The 18,683-nt window shown below is 38.6% G+C and overlaps 2 protein-coding genes across 2 annotated transcripts; both read left to right on the top strand.

Annotated features, from left to right (window-relative positions):
• Positions 1-8,548: 8,548 nt before the first annotated feature.
• Positions 8,549-9,175, top strand: LOC132711521 (interferon alpha-8-like). Its single transcript, XM_060690788.2, has one exon. It carries the CDS (start codon positions 8,549-8,551, stop codon positions 9,173-9,175), a length of 627 nt encoding a protein of 208 aa, XP_060546771.2.
• An 8,743-nt stretch (positions 9,176-17,918) lies between these two features.
• Positions 17,919-18,545, top strand: LOC132711520 (interferon alpha-2-like). Its single transcript, XM_060690787.2, has one exon. It carries the CDS (start codon positions 17,919-17,921, stop codon positions 18,543-18,545), a length of 627 nt encoding a protein of 208 aa, XP_060546770.2.
• Positions 18,546-18,683: the final 138 nt, after the last annotated feature.

Genomic DNA, 18,683 nt, shown 5'->3' with positions numbered 1-18,683 from the left:
ACTATGGGGAAGGATCATAATTCCCCTCTTTGAGTGGCATCCTATCTTTGAACAGCCTTTGAAGGATTGGCGCCTAAATGAGGACTAACTGTGAACAAACCGCCATTCTGAATGAAGTATATCCTTGCTGTTATCAAAGAATATTTGGGGATGATTGGTGTACTTACCAAGAGGGTTACGTTAAAATGTACCTGTTTTACATAAATAAACTTTCTATAAATCCTGTTATACAGTTGACTCATTATTTTAATAAAAGAAAAGCCACCATTATTTTCTGGAAAATTTTCTGCAAAAATTAAATAAATAATTTCCCCTGGTAGTCTCTTTCTTTCATTTTAATCAGCATCATTTATACGGCAAAAATATCTGAATACACAATGTTGAATTCACTATTTCTATATTGTGCATCCGATATTTGTGGATGGCAAGGAATAGGTCCAACTCAACCATAGCAAGTCTGGAGGGCTGTGGATTTGAAGATCATCTGAACCTGGAGCACATTGGCTGTCAACTCTGGATGGTGAACCACTCCCATTAACTGAGTTGGTCTCCTGCTTGGGCAGCGGTTCCTCTTGAAGAGCTGTAAGGTCCCTTCCAATTCTGTTTATATCTATTCTCTTATACAGTTTGTTTTGGAACACCCGCCCCAAATCAGGAGACTCCCCCCCCCTAAGGAACAATCTTCCTGAAGGAGTAAGGAGAAATCCCCATAAGAAAGCACCCCGGTCTCTTCATTTTCCTTTAAACCGCTTATACCATCCACCAGCACCACTTCTTAAGAGAGCATACCTCCATTCGTAAATGTTGCAATATTTTTAGGATCAGACTCAATAAAGATAATAGAAGTTAAAGCTTTAAATATATTTCTTTTTAATTATGATAGGCATTCTATATTCACTGAATATTCAAGGTAGAAGCGACGAGAATGGTGAGGGTGGCTCCTTATATATACAAGGGGTGGAGCTAGGAATGGGAGTGGTAAGTTATGAATACATTAAAGTCCAAAGAATAAGTTAACCTCTGATGTTCCATATATACATTATTTACACATTGGAGAATAAGGCATTTACATCTGACAAATCCCCCTCTAAATGCCGGTTCGTTACACAACACCAATTACATTCTGATTCAGGACAATATAATACATATAATTTAGAAGTTAAATATTTGTGTTGTTTAGAAGGTAAGGGTTTTGTTAATATGTCAGCTAATTGTTCAGAAGTATCGCAATGTATTGCTTTAATGAATCCGTCTTGAGACAGTTGTCTCACATGCTTAAACTTTATATCAATATGCCTGGACCTTTGTCCAATTGCATCGGATCTGGATATTTCAATGGCCGCTTTATTGTCTTCATGCATAATAAATGGTAAGGTGGGTTTCTTCCAAACATCAGTGATCAGATCATTGAACCATACAAGGTTATTTGCAGCTTTGGACAAACAAACATATTCCGCTTCTGTAGTAGAAGTGGCTACTAGTTCTTGTTTACCAGTATACCAGTAAACTGGACAATCATTCAATAGAAAAACATAACCAGAAGTACTCTTTCTGCATGATGTATCACCAGCCCAATCTGCATCAGCATAACAAGTAATTTTTGGTTCTCTGTCATTATTGGGTTCCAACATTAAACAAAAATCTAATGTACCCTTCAGATATCTTAGAATTCTTTTGACAGCTTCCCAATGATACAAGGTTGGTTTACTAACATATCTTGACAATAGATTGAGAGGTAATGCAATATCTGGCCTAGTCCAATTAGATATATAAAGGAGTGAACCTATAACTGATCTGTAAAATGTGTTGTCTTTAAACTCAGGGGAAGATTCATCAGTGTTTCTAAGAAAATCAGTTTGCATAGGGGTGTCACAGGTTTTAGCATTATTTAAGTTACATTTGTTTAGGAGTTCGATGATTTTATCTTTCTGTGTAAGTTTGAATCCCCTTTTAGTTTTGTTAATTTGCACACCAAGGTATTTATTCACTTTACCCAGAGATTTCAGTGAGAAGTGTTCATTTAACTTATTTACAAAGATTTCCCTGCTCTCTTTATGCTTTCCAATGTATAAAATATCGTCCACGTAAATTAATACAAATTCAATATGATCATTACTCTTTTTTACAAAGAAACAGTTATCAGCAGTGGTGGCGTTGAAATCCATGGTCTTAAGTACTTTTACCAAGCAATCGTACCATCTTTTGCCGGATTGCTTTAATCCGTACAGACTCTTATTTAATAACCAAATTTCGTTCTTATTAGTGTATTGACTGTGTGGTGCTCTTACATATATTTCCTTATCTAATTTTGCATGTAAGTATGCGGTCTGTATGTCATATTGGAATACGTCCAGATTGAGTGCAGATGCTACTACAAGGGCTGTTTTGACACTCTCTGTTCTCACTGTGGGTGAATATGTATCAGTATAGTCTTCTGGATATTTTTGTGCATAGCCTTGTGCAACTAGTCTAGCCTTGTATAAGGTATTGCCTCCTTCTAAGTTCTTAATTTTATAAATCCACCTGGTACCTATAATTGTTTTATCCTTAGGTGCGATCGCAGGTGTGAATACATTTAATCCTTGTAAACTTTCCATCTCTTTTTCCATAGCTAGTTCCCATTTTTCTCTTTCTTCATGTGGAAGTTTCAATACTTCTTCATATGTATTAGGTGTTATTTGTTCTCCATTCATATGCATTATGTAATCTTTGTATTTATTTGGTATTTGGTTTCTATTGTTTCTAATAGTTCTTTCAGGCTTGCTATGGTTATCATGCAAATATCTAGCTTCCTTTTTTGTTAATGTGTCTGTCTTTATTTTATGCTGACTATTAGTCCAAGTTTTGGTTTTATTCTTACTTTTGTTAATATTTTGATTTTCTGTTGTTCCTTCCTCGCAAGATATCGTATCTTTACATTTATTAGGAAATATTTCATTAAGGTGCAATTTTGACCAATTGGCCTGTTCATGGAACACAGCTGTTCTGGATACTATAAATTTGTTATTACTATCAATAAATCTGTACCCTTTGGTTCCAGTTTCGTATCCCATGAATCTTAATCTCCTGGATACGTTTTCTCCCTTTCTCCTCAATTGTTTAGGTATGTGTACGTCTGCAGTGACTCCAAATATGTGCATGTGTGATAATTTGGGTTTTCTATTGTACATCACCTCATATGGTGTCTTATTCACAATACTGGACCAGGTTCTATTTTGAGTGTAATTCGAATAATGTAATGCCTCTGACCAAAATTGTTTGCCTAAACCAGCATCCTCTAATGTGCACCTAATCATGGTTTGTAGTGTGGAATTTTTCCTCTCTGCAACTCCATTTTGAAATGCAGAAAAAGGATTGGACGTGAAATGTAACATTCCTCTATCCTTTAACCATTGGGAGAATTCTTTAGACATGAACTCACATCCCCTATCTGTCATAATTTGCTTTATTCTGATATTATGTTGTGTTTCTATACGTTTGTAGAATTCCTTAAATTTCTGAAATGTTTCATCCTTGTGCTTTAATGTGTAAACAAAACCATATCGGCTGTAGTCATCCACTATTGTTAGGAAGTAACGTTTTCTATAGGTAATTGAGGGACTTAATGGGCCAACTAAGTCCATATGTACCAAATCAAAAATATTGTTAGTTGATCTGTTAGATTTTTTTGGTCTGGGACTGGTTTTTAGTTTGGTGGACTTACATACTGAGCATTCCAAATAATTTTCACAATTTTTTATTTTGACACCTTCTGCGTGTTCAGTCATTTTTTGTACTACAGGAAAGCTTGCATGTCCTAACTTCCTGTGTAAGATGTGAGCACACTCATCATGAATTGGTTTACCTATTTTTGGTTTCTTTTCCTTGTATGTGTTTTTGTGATCATGAGTTATTCTACACTCATCATTGTCACTGTTACTGACATTTTCATCATCTGCTTCAATACAATCTTCCATATTTGAATCAATGTTATGTAAACATCTTTCTTTAGTTATCAGATAGGGTAGACCTCCTTTTATCATTACAGTACCTACATTTGTTTTGTTCTTTTCTATAGTTGCTTTCCCCTTTGAGAAAACTATATTGATATCAGATTCTCTGCTTAATTTTATGGCACTTAGTATGTTGTGAGGTATTTCTGGGATTAATAATACCCCCTCTATTTTCCCTAGACCAGGCAAGGTCACATTTCCTTTGCCTAGTACTTGAACCTTTTCTTGATTAGCTACCTTTATCACAAACTTATCTTCTATAAATGAAGATAATATACTTTTGTTGTTGGTGGTGTGATTTGTTGCACCAGAATCAATAAGCCAATTGTTATTCTCATCCTGCTGTGTTCTGGTGCTGTCTTGTTTATTTAGCCCATTCAGTGACCCAGATTTCCTCTCTTTTGAATTTTCTCTACCCCCTCTACCTTCTTTGTAATTTGGTGGGCTTCTATATTTGTGTCTATCTGTGGAAGATTGTCTGTAATTATATTTGCTCCTATATTCTGGTCTATGTCTCTCTCTTGAGACTTTGGGGCAGTCTCTTCTACTATGTTCCCTGGATCCACAATTGTAGCATCTAAAGGCCTCATTATGTTTATCTTGAAAGACTACTTTCCTAAAAGGTTTATGGTCTGTTTGGTTACTGGATCGATTTTTTCTTGAATTGTCTTCTGCTATCAATTTGTTAGATAGACTTTCTATGGATAAATATCCCAAATTAATGGTATCTAAGTGTGACATAAAGCTATCCCATGATGGATCAAGTGAATTGATAATAACACTTTTCATTGTTTGATCTGAAATCACTTCCCCCCTCAATTGTAGCTCAGCTCTTATTTTGTTTAGATTTATCAAATGCTCACTTATAGAAACCCCTGGTTTTACTCTAGAGGAAAAGAAATCCTTAGACATTCTTGTGGTTGTAGCTACGCTATCGCTGTGAAATAGATTAAACATGCATTGAATTATTTCTGATACAGTTAGGTTTGGTTTGATGCTATGATACATTGCAGGAGACACGCTAGATATTATTATGAAAAATGCTCTATGATGTAAACAATCTATTTTTAAAGTCCAAGGTCTTCTTGGAGGGCTAGTTATAAAGAATAGTAAATTTTCTTTCATGAAAATAACCTGAAGCTGTTGATACCACTCTTGTAAATTAATGCCATCAATTCTAAGTTTTGGGAAGTCACTGGGTAAGTTACCTACATTATTCTGTCCATTACTTACAACCTGGGGCAGTCCGTGATCTCTCAAGTGCAGGAAATTACAGAACGGCATTGGGATGCTTGCAATGAGTCTGCGCGGTTCTCTGGCCAGTTCAAGTCCTTCTGGGTCGTCTACGTAGTTTCGCACATGCGCGTTGTTCATTTCTTCTTTGGTGGCGTCGTGGAAGGTTCTCTCCCTTTCAGCTCTCTCGATCCGCTCCTCCTCAGATGAGTCGGTCTCTGGCTCGGTTTTTGGGGTTCTGGTGGTGGTGACGGTTCTTTTCTTCTTTTTGTGTGCGTTGGTATTCGATTTTGTCTGTGGTGTAGGGCGAAATCGGCATGGCTCTCTGGGCTCGGGCGTCGTCGCTTTCGAAGTCAGGATGGGAGCGTGCAGGTCTTGAGTCGCCGGTTTGATTTCTTGCTTCTTCGTAGATGTCTTGGTAATTTTCAGTCTTGGCCCAAAAGCAGCAAAAAGCGTTTTCATTGCTGATTTTACTTGAGATTTTGTTAAATCGTCTTCACTTTCTGATTTTGGATCATCTGAAGAGTTTGAGACTTCTTTCTCACTTTCTTCGTCTGATAGTGTTTTTCGCGCCAGAAATTTTGAACTGAGCGTTTTGATTGGCTCTGCTCCATTCTCTTTTGAAGTTCGTTGAAACCAAGATGGCTGCCATTCAAAATTTCGCGCGGGATCACATCTTTTCTTTTTAACAACTATTTTCTCAGTAGTCATCTCACTTACGATTTTTTGATCTTTGGGTTTTTCTTTAATGACGTTTTTCTCTCTCGCTGCTCCGCTGTTCTTCAGCATCTCCTGGAGGTCCGCGATGAGACTTTCATCATTCTTTTGGCTTTTTAGTATCTTTAATATCTCTGACCTGAGTTCGTTATTTTCTATTTCGATTTCTTTCTGGTCATTATTTTCACTCATTAGTTCTTCTTCTTCAGTGGTGTATTCTTCGGATTCTCTCGAAATCGCATTGGTGGATTCGTTGATCATCTCTTGATCAGTTTCTATTTCTTTGCTGTAGGCCCTGGTGTTGGGCCTATCTTTCTTGGACATTTTTAATTACTTATTGAGTCAATTAACCATCCTCTGCTACCAGCTTGTTGCAATATTTTTAGGATCAGACTCAATAAAGATAATAGAAGTTAAAGCTTTAAATATATTTCTTTTTAATTATGATAGGCATTCTATATTCACTGAATATTCAAGGTAGAAGCGACGAGAATGGTGAGGGTGGCTCCTTATATATACAAGGGGTGGAGCTAGGAATGGGAGTGGTAAGTTATGAATACATTAAAGTCCAAAGAATAAGTTAACCTCTGATGTTCCATATATACATTATTTACACATTGGAGAATAAGGCATTTACATCTGACAGTAAAATACGTTTCCTTAACCAATTAAGATGGAGATATAATATACTGTGTATAATGTAATATAATGTGATCTCTTCCAAAAGCCAGGAAAGTAATAAACTTGAAGTACTCAAGGTGCTAACATCACTGGCAGACGGAGATAGACTACAGAAAGCAAACCTACCCAGTAATCGACAATAGTGGAGATATATTGTCTTGTGCAAGCTTAGATAAACTGAAGAGAGTACTAATTTGAAGCTGTAGTACGTAGCAATACAAAAAGCACAGAAAGCAGGAATCTATCTCTGCTGTTGTGATCTGCCAGCAGCCTATGGAGCTGGCAGCGCAGTCGGACAGTGAGGAGGCTGTGGAGGACAATGGACCAGTCCTGGAATCAGGGGAAGGCCCGGACAAGGACTCTGCATCGGAGGCAGAAATGTGGCCAGGGCCATCTGGGAGCAATGCGCGGACTCCGGAGCCTCCAGAGTTGGACAGCAGAGTGGCAGCGGAAGAGGAGGAGCCTGTTCCTAGTACAAGCATGCAAAGAGCTGCCAGAAGGCAAGAGCAGCTAAAGCAAAAAGGACGACTCGGGAGAAAGGCCAGGAGATGATTGGTCCCTCCCAGAAGCCTTAAAAGAGCAGCAATGGCTCTTCGGATGTTTGTAGGAAAGCAACGTTGCTACATATGTTTCTTGTCAGCATCTCTTGCTTCTGAACTTTTGCCAAGAAAAGGCTTTGGCAGGGTGCCAAAGAAGACAAAGGTTGGTGATAAGGACGAACGACTGTTTATGAAGGATTTGTTTTGGACTTAATTTGGACTAAGATGAGAATGAAGTAATTTCCAGCTGATCTAATAAAATACTGTATGTTTGTTTAGGACTGATTGTGTCTAGTTACCAGAATAACTACTTGGGCCTAGGTCACAACAGCTGCAGCCAATCCAACTTTAAAAGGTATGGGATTTTAACACCTATCATAATTGTTTATACAATTTTTGGAATATTATCTATATATGTGTCAACCCTGAAGCTGGTCTCACCAAGACCATTTGGAATGCTGACAATATGATCTGCTTTGTGCAATCAGATGAGTTTATTTTATTTAGCATATGGCAAATACATGGACTTATAGTAGTTCAAATGTTAATGCCAAGTCTACTCAGCCATTCAAGGACAGGGTGGTATATGTTGAAAAAATCAGACACTGGGCCGGTGTAAGCTCTTGATGGAGATTCAGACACAACATGGTGGATATTTTGTCGAGGAGCACCACAGTCACACTGAGGGGTAGACACAAGACCCCACTTAAACAATGAGTCATGGCAGACACCCTGTTGGGTACGGGTGCTGATGACCAGTGCTGGCAAGGAAGGTCAAAACCTGGCACCTTTTGTGTAGGGTCATCTACGTAACTGCCTGTTTCTGGGCGTTCAGCAGCCCATTTGGCTTTCCACTGTCTGTTGATGTCAAAGACAGCTCTTGAGTGAGTGCCAGAGAGCGTGAGTAAATCAAGTGAGTAAAAAAATCCTATAAGGTTTATCACTGCCAGAATTCTTAGACTATCAGAAATTATTTTGTATGGAACAAGTAGGTACTGAAGCTATAACATCTACTACAAAACACACAAAAAAAACCCCCTACTTTAAATTCATTTTTAAAATAATTAGGTACGATGAAACAAAGTTTCATCAAAGTGTTAATTTTCAGTTAACAGTTTTGATTTAATCTAATTTTGGGGGGAAATGTACACATTCAACATTCCGTTTTCCAAATACAACCACCTTTCAGAATGGTTTGGGGGAATACGTAAGGAAGAAGAAAAGTGAAAATCAGAATACAGAGAATCGGTAGAGAAACAGAAAAAAGAAATTTCAATATCCTAGTGGTATAAATACAAAGATGCAGCAGACTCAGGAGCATCTTTCAGAAGCACCAATCTTCCAGGTTCAACTTTTTAAAAGAGGTCATATTCCTTCATCTTCATTATGAAGACACAATTTTGGTTTCTGCAAATCTGTCTAGCGATGTTCTTCACCAAAGTCTCATCTCAGCACTGCGATCAACTTCACAGCAGACTACAAGAAGCCAACAAAGGAAACATGGAACTCTTGGGAAGTCATATGAGAGCCACCATTCCCTTCCAATGTATTGGAGATATTGTAGGCTTCTCACCTCTCAATGAAGAAAATTTCAGGAACATGAATGAAGCATCCCAGGAAGTGGATGCCAAAATAGCCATACAAGAAATGCTCCAACAGACAGACCTCATCTTCAAGCAAATTCATGCTGAATTGTTTTGGGATGAGAATTCTCTAAGAAATTTCCATGCTGGATTGGATCAGCAGATTAAGAAACTGGAAGCATGCCAAAATGCAGAGTTAGGAGCTGGCACCGTATTGAGTCCAAGGGATCAGAAACTGCAGCTCACCAGATTAAGAGTGAAGAGGTATTTTCAAGGGCTGAATGATTTCCTGAAAGATAAGGAATACAGCTCCTGCGCCTGGGAGATTGTCCAGATCCAACTCAGAGAATGTTTCCTATTGATTCATCAACTGATCCAAAGGATTCCAACTCAAGGTATCAAGTACTTCTTAAACATTATTTTTGATTAGAATTGAAAGGGAAATGGGGAAATTAGGAAAACTTACAGTTACTTCTTATGATATGTACATCAAAATTCTGTCTTGCCTCCAAAAATCTATATGAATTTTTTGAGAAACAATGTATGAATTACCTGACTATTATGTTTGATGTTATCAATATCACATCAATAACATCAGATCAATATCAATATCATTGTTAAAAATCGACATTGAGGGTTTTTTGTACTCTTATATGGGAATAATTGCTACACTTTTGTCCACATTCTTAACTATAATAGTTCCTACTGAATACATTATGCTAGGAATTTTCTTTTTCACCTCTGAATTGTCCTTCAAGTTACCTTTAGATCCCTAATACAAGCAACCATGAAGAAGCAACTTTTTTTGGAAAGTGATGATGGCCCAACTCAATTGGGAACCCTGTGAATCTAGGATTATTAAATGGTGTCCATGAAAAAAATAAATCTCATTCTATAAAAATATCTCACTATACAATGCCCCACCATTTGGATTTACAATACAGAATTTTTTCCCCTGTATTGTATGGTTTCTTTTAAAAGGCTTCTGACTGGCTATTTTCCATCTAAAAAGGAAACTACTATGAGGACGTGGTGATTATAGGTTGAATCTATAGCTTTACCTAAATCTCTAGCATCTAGACTACTTCTTTTGATTGAATGACTACAATCTTTGACCTTTAAATGTGAAAAGAGGGCAACTCAATCCACTATAAGAATAATAGGGTTACACAAATAATTGCATGACACAGTTTGTTCATGAGTGAAATGCCTCTCTGGATCCAATTCTCAAATGGTAACGTAGAAGCCGTCATCTCAAGGCCTGCCGTGATTACCTGAACGCCATTGAATGATTTGTATAGCTCTAATAAGTAAAGACATACAGTTTTCATGAATCCAACATTTTAGGAATTCCTTGGTTTAAATCAGGCTAGGTGGAAAAGTATAGTACACTTTTATATGAAGCAAGGATACAACTATGTTTATTAATTTCAATTAAAATGCTTAATAGTTTAAATAATTGTTAACATGAATAAGGATTTCTAACTGTGTTTCCTTTTCCTCCTAGCTTGATTCGCTCCCTATGATGCAATATGAAAAGCAGCAATATGAAGCCATTCAGCTTTCCCTCAGTGCCTTTCACTTATTCCTAGAAAACCTCTGACGTTTCCTGTTTCTACTTTCTCTTTGACTGCATTGCTTCTCCAAGTTACGAACTTAAAAGCTAAATAAAACATGGAGCCTTATTCAAAAAAAGGACCAAAAAGGTGAAAATCCATAGAAAAAGTCCTCCGAAAACAAACTGAAAGGGTTTTCTGCAAAAATTGTCAAGCTTCACTGAATTGCTTCCACAGATTCCAACATGAACCTTATCAAAGAATTCTATGCGAAAAGATGAAATTGTGTTCTTTGGTTCACCCAATTCCCCCTGAACTTTATAGACGTTTCTATGGCACTATATACAGGGTAAAAATACATGATCCTAGTATCAAATGAAACTGGTAGAATTTAAATTATGTCTAACTGGACTTAATGATTCAAGGAGGTTTCAATTAACTAACAGAGACAATTGACATGACAGGACTCGTATTGGAAAATTTATCACCGGTGAAACCCAGGGAAATCACACCAACCAGACGGAAGTAGTTTCCACTATATTTTGTATTGAAACACAGCAAAAGATGTCGCAATGCACCTGCAAACCGGATTCAATTGCTACTGAAAGTTCTGTGGTTCATTTGACTCTACGAAACCACTGGAACCACAAAGCCCATAAAGAGAAGCAACTTCGGGAGAGATAAGAAGCCAGTATTGCTAACTTTGCTTTCTTTGCAGACAAATTATGTGGAAAGATGTTTCTTCTAAAGATAAAATTAGTTGGAAAACACTCCAATAGAATCGATGAAACCCAAAATAACTACTGAGTGCAGATGTTCAAGTGTCATAGAAATAGTACTGGTGAAACTCTTTTACAAAATATTTTTATTCTTTTTTAAAATATTAATTCCATTAGAGAATTACAGTATTATTTATTTATTTATTTATTTATTGGTCATTATAACAAAACAATGTATACATTGAGGCCAATTTTTAATTATTATTTATTTATTTATATTATTTATGCTATTTATTTATCTATTTATTTATACTATATATTTATGCTATATATTTATACTAACCTAGTCTTCATTGCTATGTTATAAAAATCAAGATGTCTATCTATTAAAATGGTAACACCAAATAAAATAACTTTTGGATTACTTCATATATTTGGATTATTTTCATCTATTTTAGTCTGGGTATATTCCTTACTTCCAGTACTTCCAAATTTTTTTCCTCCCGGTTCTGTGGGGGTGGCTTGGTGGGCATGGCTTGGTGGGCGTGGCAGGGAATTGATACTGCAAAATCCCCATTTCCTCCTGATCAGCTGGAATTTGGGAGGCAGAGAATAGATGGGGGTGGGGCCAGTCAGAATTTTTACTACCGGTCCTCTGAACTGCTCAAAATTTTCGCTACCAGTTCTCCAGAACTGGTCAGAACCTGCTGAAACCCACCTTTCCTTCCTTCCTTCCATGTGGTGGGATCTACTGCGACTTTATTTGGGAAAATATAATATAAATATATTATGAAAGATAATAATCATACAAATTCATGAAACCCAACATTTTAGTCATTCTTCCACTTATTCCAAAAGATCAGAAATCCTCTTTTAATGCAGTTGTAAAATATGTTAATTCATGAAGCTATCTGATCACATCTTGATTGACACAAACACTGGCATGTTATCATATAAGTGTTTTAAAGTATAACCACCATTGAAATCATAACACATTTTGATTAGTGTTATTTTTAAAAAATTATTTATATCCTACCTTTATTATTTTTACAAATACTCAAAGCGACAAACATACCCAACACATCTCACTTTTCCTATTTCCAACAACCTGTGAGGTGGATTGGGCTGAGAGAAAGTGACTGGGCCCAAGTTCATCCGGCTGGCTTTCATGACTAAGGCAGGACCTGAACTCATGACCTCAAGCTTTCTGGCCTAGTGCCTTAACCACTAGACCAAACTGGCTCTTCACTGTTTGAAAACAGTTCAAGATACTATTTTCATAGATGACAAAAATTAATATTTCTTCTCTCCAGAATACAATTGCTGCATTTTATTGTTCCTTCTTTCAACTAAATATAAAAATGTTAATGCAAATCAATTTTGGACAATTCTTGTGCTTGTAGAGCACAAATAGGATTTTGACTCGGTGAAGTTAAAGCAGATAAAACCACAATTCATTGAAGGGATTTAGGATTCCCCCAGTTTTCATTGTTCCCAGTTCAACAGAACATAATATCAAACAAAATACCATTTATCACAAAGTGTTGGCTAAAATTTTAAGATATTTCTATAGTCTACTGTACTTCTGGTGGTTACCCAGTGTCAAGTTCAACAGAAGTATTATTTCTTCAGCTTTAGTTCTACATTGTAAACATTGACCAGTTTAAACATTGACTAAACCCATTTTTTTCCTTTTGTCATGAAAGATTGTGATGTATTCTTTGTTATAAACAAAACAGAAAAAAGAGATTGCTTACAAGGAGTTCCAATTCAGTGGACAGCATAAAACAGCCAGCAAAATATTATTTTTCTTCCTGTGTTGCAAACCTATGATTTTGGGCAATTGTGTGGAGACAATTCCACAGTCAGATAATCAGACAAATGAAAGCAATATGATGATGTTCAACTGAATAGGCACAGAGTGAAACCTGGGTTCCTGTCCTGTAACTGGGTATAGAATAAGGTTCTGCCTAAGACGACTTCATTTACACCAGGCATGTCAAACTCACAGTCGGTGGGTCAGATTTGGCCCACAGGGTGCTTAGATTGGGCTCGTGGGCCCATGCTGAAAACAGTGAAGGACCAGCCCATGGTGCCTCTGCCAGCAAAAATGGAGCCTGGGCAGGCCACATGCGACCTCCCCAAGCTCCATTTTTGCTGGCAATGGGCTGGAGAAGGCCATTGCAGTTGAAAACAGAGTCCATGCAGTCCATGTGCGGCCCCACCAAGCTCCCTTTTCACTGGCAGGGGACTGCTGGAGATTGTCGCAGCTGAAAACTGAGGTCGGGCGGGCCACGCGCAGCCTCCCTGAGCTCCGTTTTCACTGGCAGAGGGCTACAGGAGGCCATTGCGGCTGAAAACGGAGCCTCAGTGAGTGACATTGAGCTGGCCATGGCCCCCCAAGGTCAAACACAACCCTGATGCAATCCTCAATGAAATCGAGATTGACAGCTCAGAGTTACACTAATACTTGAAGTGCCCTATTGATGTTGAAAGAAAACAGATACCCCTTATCAGACTTTCATCCCAGTTCAGATACAAAGCAACCGAGCCCTTACAAGAAATAGCCAAATACAGGTAGTCCTCAACTTACAACAGATCAATTAGTGACCATTTAAAGTTACAATGGCACTGAAAAAAAAGCGACCATTTTTCACACTTACAACCATTGCAGCATCCCCATGGTTACATGATTAAAACTGAGATGTTTTTAGAACTGACTCATATTTATGACGGTCGCAGTATCCTGGGGTCATGAGATCACCTTTTGTGACCTTCTGACAAGCAAAGTCAAGGGGGAAACCAGATTCACCTAACAATGGTGTTACTGTTGTGACCTAGGCTCACTTAGTCATTACAAGACTCAAACAAACCTATTTTATTATAACAGCTGAGAATTACTTCATTCCCAGCTTAGTCCAAATTAATTCCAAAACAAGTCCTTCAGAAAAAGTCCGTCGGGCTTATCACAAACCTTTAGCTTCTTTGGCACCCTGCCAAAGGCCTTTCTTGGCAAAGCCCCACCAAGTTCAGAAAAAAGAGAGGCCAACTGGAAACAGATTTAACAATGTTGCTTTCCTACAAAGAGCCCAAGAGCCTTTCCTGCTCTTTTAAGCCTTATGGGAGGGGCAACTCATCTCCTGGCCTTACTCCCGAGTTGTCATTTTTGCTTTATCTGCTCTTGCCTTCTAGCAGCTCTGCGCCTGTTCCTCTGCCTCTCTGCTGTCCGACTCTGGAGGCTCCGGAGTCCATGCATCACTCCCAGGTGGCCCTGGCCCCATCTCTGCCTCTGACACAGAGCCCTTGTCCAGGCCTCCCCCAGACTCCAGGACTGGCCCATGGTCCTCCCCAGCCTCCTCACTGTCCGACTCCGCTGCTAGCTCCGCAGGCTGCTGGCAGATCACAACAGTTACTAACTTAACAATTACACTGATTCCCTGAACAATCGTGGCAAGAATGGTCATACATTCACTTAACAAATGTCTCGGTTAGCAACATAAATTTTGGGCTCAATTGTGGTTGTAAGTCAAGGATTACCTGTATATGTGTGTATCTATTTATAGAGCCTTGGTAGTACAGTGGTCTAAAGCACCCTGTTATTAACACAGCTGCCTGCAATTACTGCAGGTTCGAATCTCACCAGGCTCAAGGTTGACTCAGCCTTCCATCCTTTCTAAAGTAGGTTAAATGAGGACCCAGTTTGTGGGGGCAATAAGCTGACTTTGTATAAAATATACAAAAATATGAAGGCTATTGCTTAACACATTGTAAGCCGCCCTGAGTCTCCGGAGAAGGGCGGCATATAAATCAAATTAAAAAAAAAAAAAATAGGTAGTTCTCACTTAACATTGACCGCTAAGCAACACAGTCGTAAAATGCAACGTCATGTCACTGGACTAACTTAACAATGGCAAATGTGTTATTAGGCAAATCCCTTGCAGTCCCAGAGTCCCACTGTCATGTGGTCCCCATTTGTGACCTCCTGCCAACTTCCCTGTTGACTTTGCTTGTCAGAAGCCTGACAAGCAAACAGCCAGAAGATCACATGACTGTCAGACACTGCAATCATCATAATTGTGAGCCAGTTTGTCAAGCACCCAATCACAATCTTGGGCTAGTGGGCACAATTCAATGGCTGCAACTATGGGGAAGGATCATAATTCCCCTCTTTGAGCGGCATCCTATCTTTGAACAGCCTTTGAAGGATTGGCGCCTAAAGGAGGACTAACTGTGAACAAACCGCCATTCTGAATGAAGTATATCCTTGCTGTTATCAAAGAATATTTGGGGATGATTGGTGTACTTACCAAGAGGGTTACGTTAAAATGTACCTGTTTTACATAAATAAACTTTCTATAAATCCTGTTATACAGTTGACTCATTATTTTAATAAAAGAAAAGCCACCATTATTTTCTGGAAAATTTTCTGCAAAAATTAAATAAATAATTTCCCCTGGTATTCTCTTTCTTTCATTTTATTCAGCGTCATTTATATGGCAAAAATATCTGAATACGCAATGTTGAATTCACTATTTCTATATTGTGCATCCAATATTTGGGGATGGCAAGGAATAGGTCCAACTCAACCATAGCAAGTCTGGATGGCTGTGGATTTGAAGATTCTCTGAATCTGGAGCACATTGATTGTCAACTCTGGATGGTGAACCACTCCCATTAACTGAGTTGGTCTCCTGCTTGGGCAGCGGTTCCTCTTGAAGAGCTGTAAGGTCCCTTCCAATTCTGTTTTTATCTATTCTCTTATACAGTTTATTTTGGAACACACACACCCAAATCTGGAGACCCCCCCCCCAAGGAACAATCTTCCTGAAGGAGTAAGGAGAAATCCCCATAAGAAAGCTCCCTGGTCTCTTTATTTTCCTTTAAACCGCTTATGCCATCCACCAGCACCACTTCTTAAGAGAGCATACCTCCATTCATAAAATACAATGTTTCCTTAACCAATTAAGATGGAGATATAATATACTGTGTATATTATAATATAATGTGATCTCTTCCAAAAGCCAGGAAAGTAATAAACTTGAAGTACTCAAGGTGCTAAGATGACTGGCAGACAGAGATAGACTACAGAAAGCAAACCTACCCAGTAATCGACAATAGTGGAGATATATTGTCTTGCGCAAGCTTAGATAAACCGAAGAGAGTACTAATTTGAAGCTGTAGTACATAGCAGTACAAAAAGCACAGAAAGCAGGAATCTATCTCTGCTGTTGTGATCTGCCAGCAGCCTATGGAGCTGGCAGCGGAGTCGGACAGTGAGGAGGTTGGGGAGGACAATGGACCAGTCCTGGAATCAGGGGAAGGCCCGGACGAGGACTCTGCATCGGAGGCAGAAATGTGGCCAGGGCCATCTGGGAGCAATGCGCGGACTCCGGAGCCTCCAGAGGTGGACAGCAGAGTGGTAGCGGAAGAGGAGGAGCCTGTTCCTAGTACAAGGATGCGAAGAGCTGCCAGAAGGCAAGAGCAGGTAAAGCAAAAAGGACGGCTCGGGAGAAAGGCCAGGAGATGATTGGCCCCTCCCAGAAGCCTTAAAAGAGCAGCAATGGCTCTTCGGATGTTTGTAGGAAAGCAACGTTGCTACATATGTTTCTTGTCAGCGTCTCTTGCTTCTGAACTTTTGCCAAGAAAAGGCTTTGGCAGGGTGCCAAAGAAGACAAAGGTTGGTGATAAGGACGAACGACTGTTTATGAAGGATTTGTTTTGGACTTAATTTGGACTAAAATGAGAATGAAGTAATTTCCAGCTGATCTAATAAAATACTGTATGTTTGTTTAGGACTGATTGTGTCTAGTTACCAGAATAACTACTTGGGCCTAGGTCACAACAGCTGCAGCCAATCCAACTTTAAAAGGTATGGGATTTTAACACCTATCATAATTGTTTATACAATTTTTGGAATATTATCTATATATGTGTCAACCCTGAAGCTGGTCTCACCAAGACCATTTGGAATGCTGACAATATGATCTGCTTTGTGCAATCAGATGAGTTTATTTTATTTAGCATATGGCAAATACATGGACTTATAGTAGTTCAAATGTTAATGCCAAGTCTACTCAGCCATTCAAGGACAGGGTGGCATATGTTGAAACAATCAGACACTGGGCCGCTGTAAGCTCTTGATGGAGATTCAGACACAACATGGTGGATATTTTGTCAAGGAGCACCACAGTCACACTGAGGGGTAGACACAAGACCCCACTTAAACAATGAGTCATGGCAGACACCCTGTTGGGTACGGGTGCTGATGACCAGTGCTGGCAAGGAAGGTCAAAACCTGGCACCTTTTGTGTAGGGTCATCTATGTAACTGCCTGTATCTGGGCGTTCAGCAGCCCATTTGGCTTTCCACTGTCTGTTGATGTCAAAGACGGCTCTTGAACGAGTGCCAGAGAGGGTGAGTAAATCAGGTGAGTAAAAAAATCCAATAAGGTTTATCACTGCGAGAATTCTTAGACTATCAGAAATTATTTTACATAGAACAAGTAAGTACTGAAGCTATAACATCTGCTACAACACACACAAAAAAACTCCTACTTTAAATTCATTTTTAAAATAATTAGGTACGATGAAACAAAGTTTCATCAAATAATTAATTTTCAGTTAACAGTTTTGATTTAATCTAATTTTGGGGGGAAATGTACACATTCAACATTCCGTTTTCTAAATACGACCATCTTTCAGAATGGTTTGGGGGAATACATAAGGAAGAAGAAAAGTGAAAATCAGAATACAGAGAATTGGTAGAGAAACAGAAAAAAGAAATTTCAATATCCTAGTGGTATAAATACAAAGATGCAGCAGACTCAGGAGCATCTTTCAGAAGAACCAATCTTCCAGGTTCAACTTTTTAAAACAGGTCACATTCCTTCATCTTCATTATGAAGACACAATTTTGGTTTCTGCAAGTCTGTCTAGCGATGTTCTTCACCAAAGTCTTAACTCAGCACTGCGATCAACTTCACAGCAGACTACAAGAAGCCAACAAAGGAAACTTGGAACTCTTGGGAAGTCATATGAGGGCCACCATTCCCTTCCAATGTATTGGAGATATTGTAGACTTCTCACCTCTCAATGAAGACAATTTCAGGAACATGAATGAAGCATCCCAGGAAGTGGATGCCAAAATAGCCATACAAGAAATGCTCCAACAGACAGACCTCATCTTCAAGCAAGTGCATGCTGAATTGTTTTGGGATGAGAATTCTCTAAGAAATTTCCATACTGGATTGGATCAGCAGATTAAGGAACTGGAAGCATGCCAAGATGCAGAGTTAGGAGCTGGCACCGTATCGAGTCCAAGGGATCAGAAACTGCAGCTCACCAGATTAAGAGTGAAGAGGTATTTTCAAGGGCTGAATGATTTCCTGAAAGATAAGGAATACAGCTCCTGCGCCTGGGAAATTGTCCAGATCCAACTCAGAGAATGTTTCCTATTGATTCATCAACTGATCCAAAGGATTCCAACTCAAGGTATCAAGTACTTCTTAAACATTATTTTTGATTAGAATTGAAAGAGAAATGGGTAAATTAGGAAAACTTACAGTTACTTCTTATGATATGTACATCAAAATTCTGTCTTGCCTCCAAAAATCTATATGAATTTTTTGAGAAACAATGTATGAATTACCTGACTATTATGTTTG

Source organism: Pantherophis guttatus, chromosome 2 (assembly GCF_059756535.1).
Source record: "Pantherophis guttatus breed Tessera chromosome 2, ASM5975653v1, whole genome shotgun sequence".
NCBI lineage: Eukaryota > Metazoa > Chordata > Lepidosauria > Squamata > Colubridae > Pantherophis > Pantherophis guttatus.
Note: the sequence above shows the minus strand (reverse complement) of the source record. Positions and strands in the feature narration are given on the sequence as shown.

Excerpts from the sequence above, each read along its gene's own strand:
- LOC132711521 (XM_060690788.2), top strand. The coding sequence starts at position 8,549 with ATGAAGACACAATTTTGGTTTCTGCAAATCTGTCTAGCGATGTTCTTC.
- LOC132711520 (XM_060690787.2), top strand. The coding sequence starts at position 17,919 with ATGAAGACACAATTTTGGTTTCTGCAAGTCTGTCTAGCGATGTTCTTC.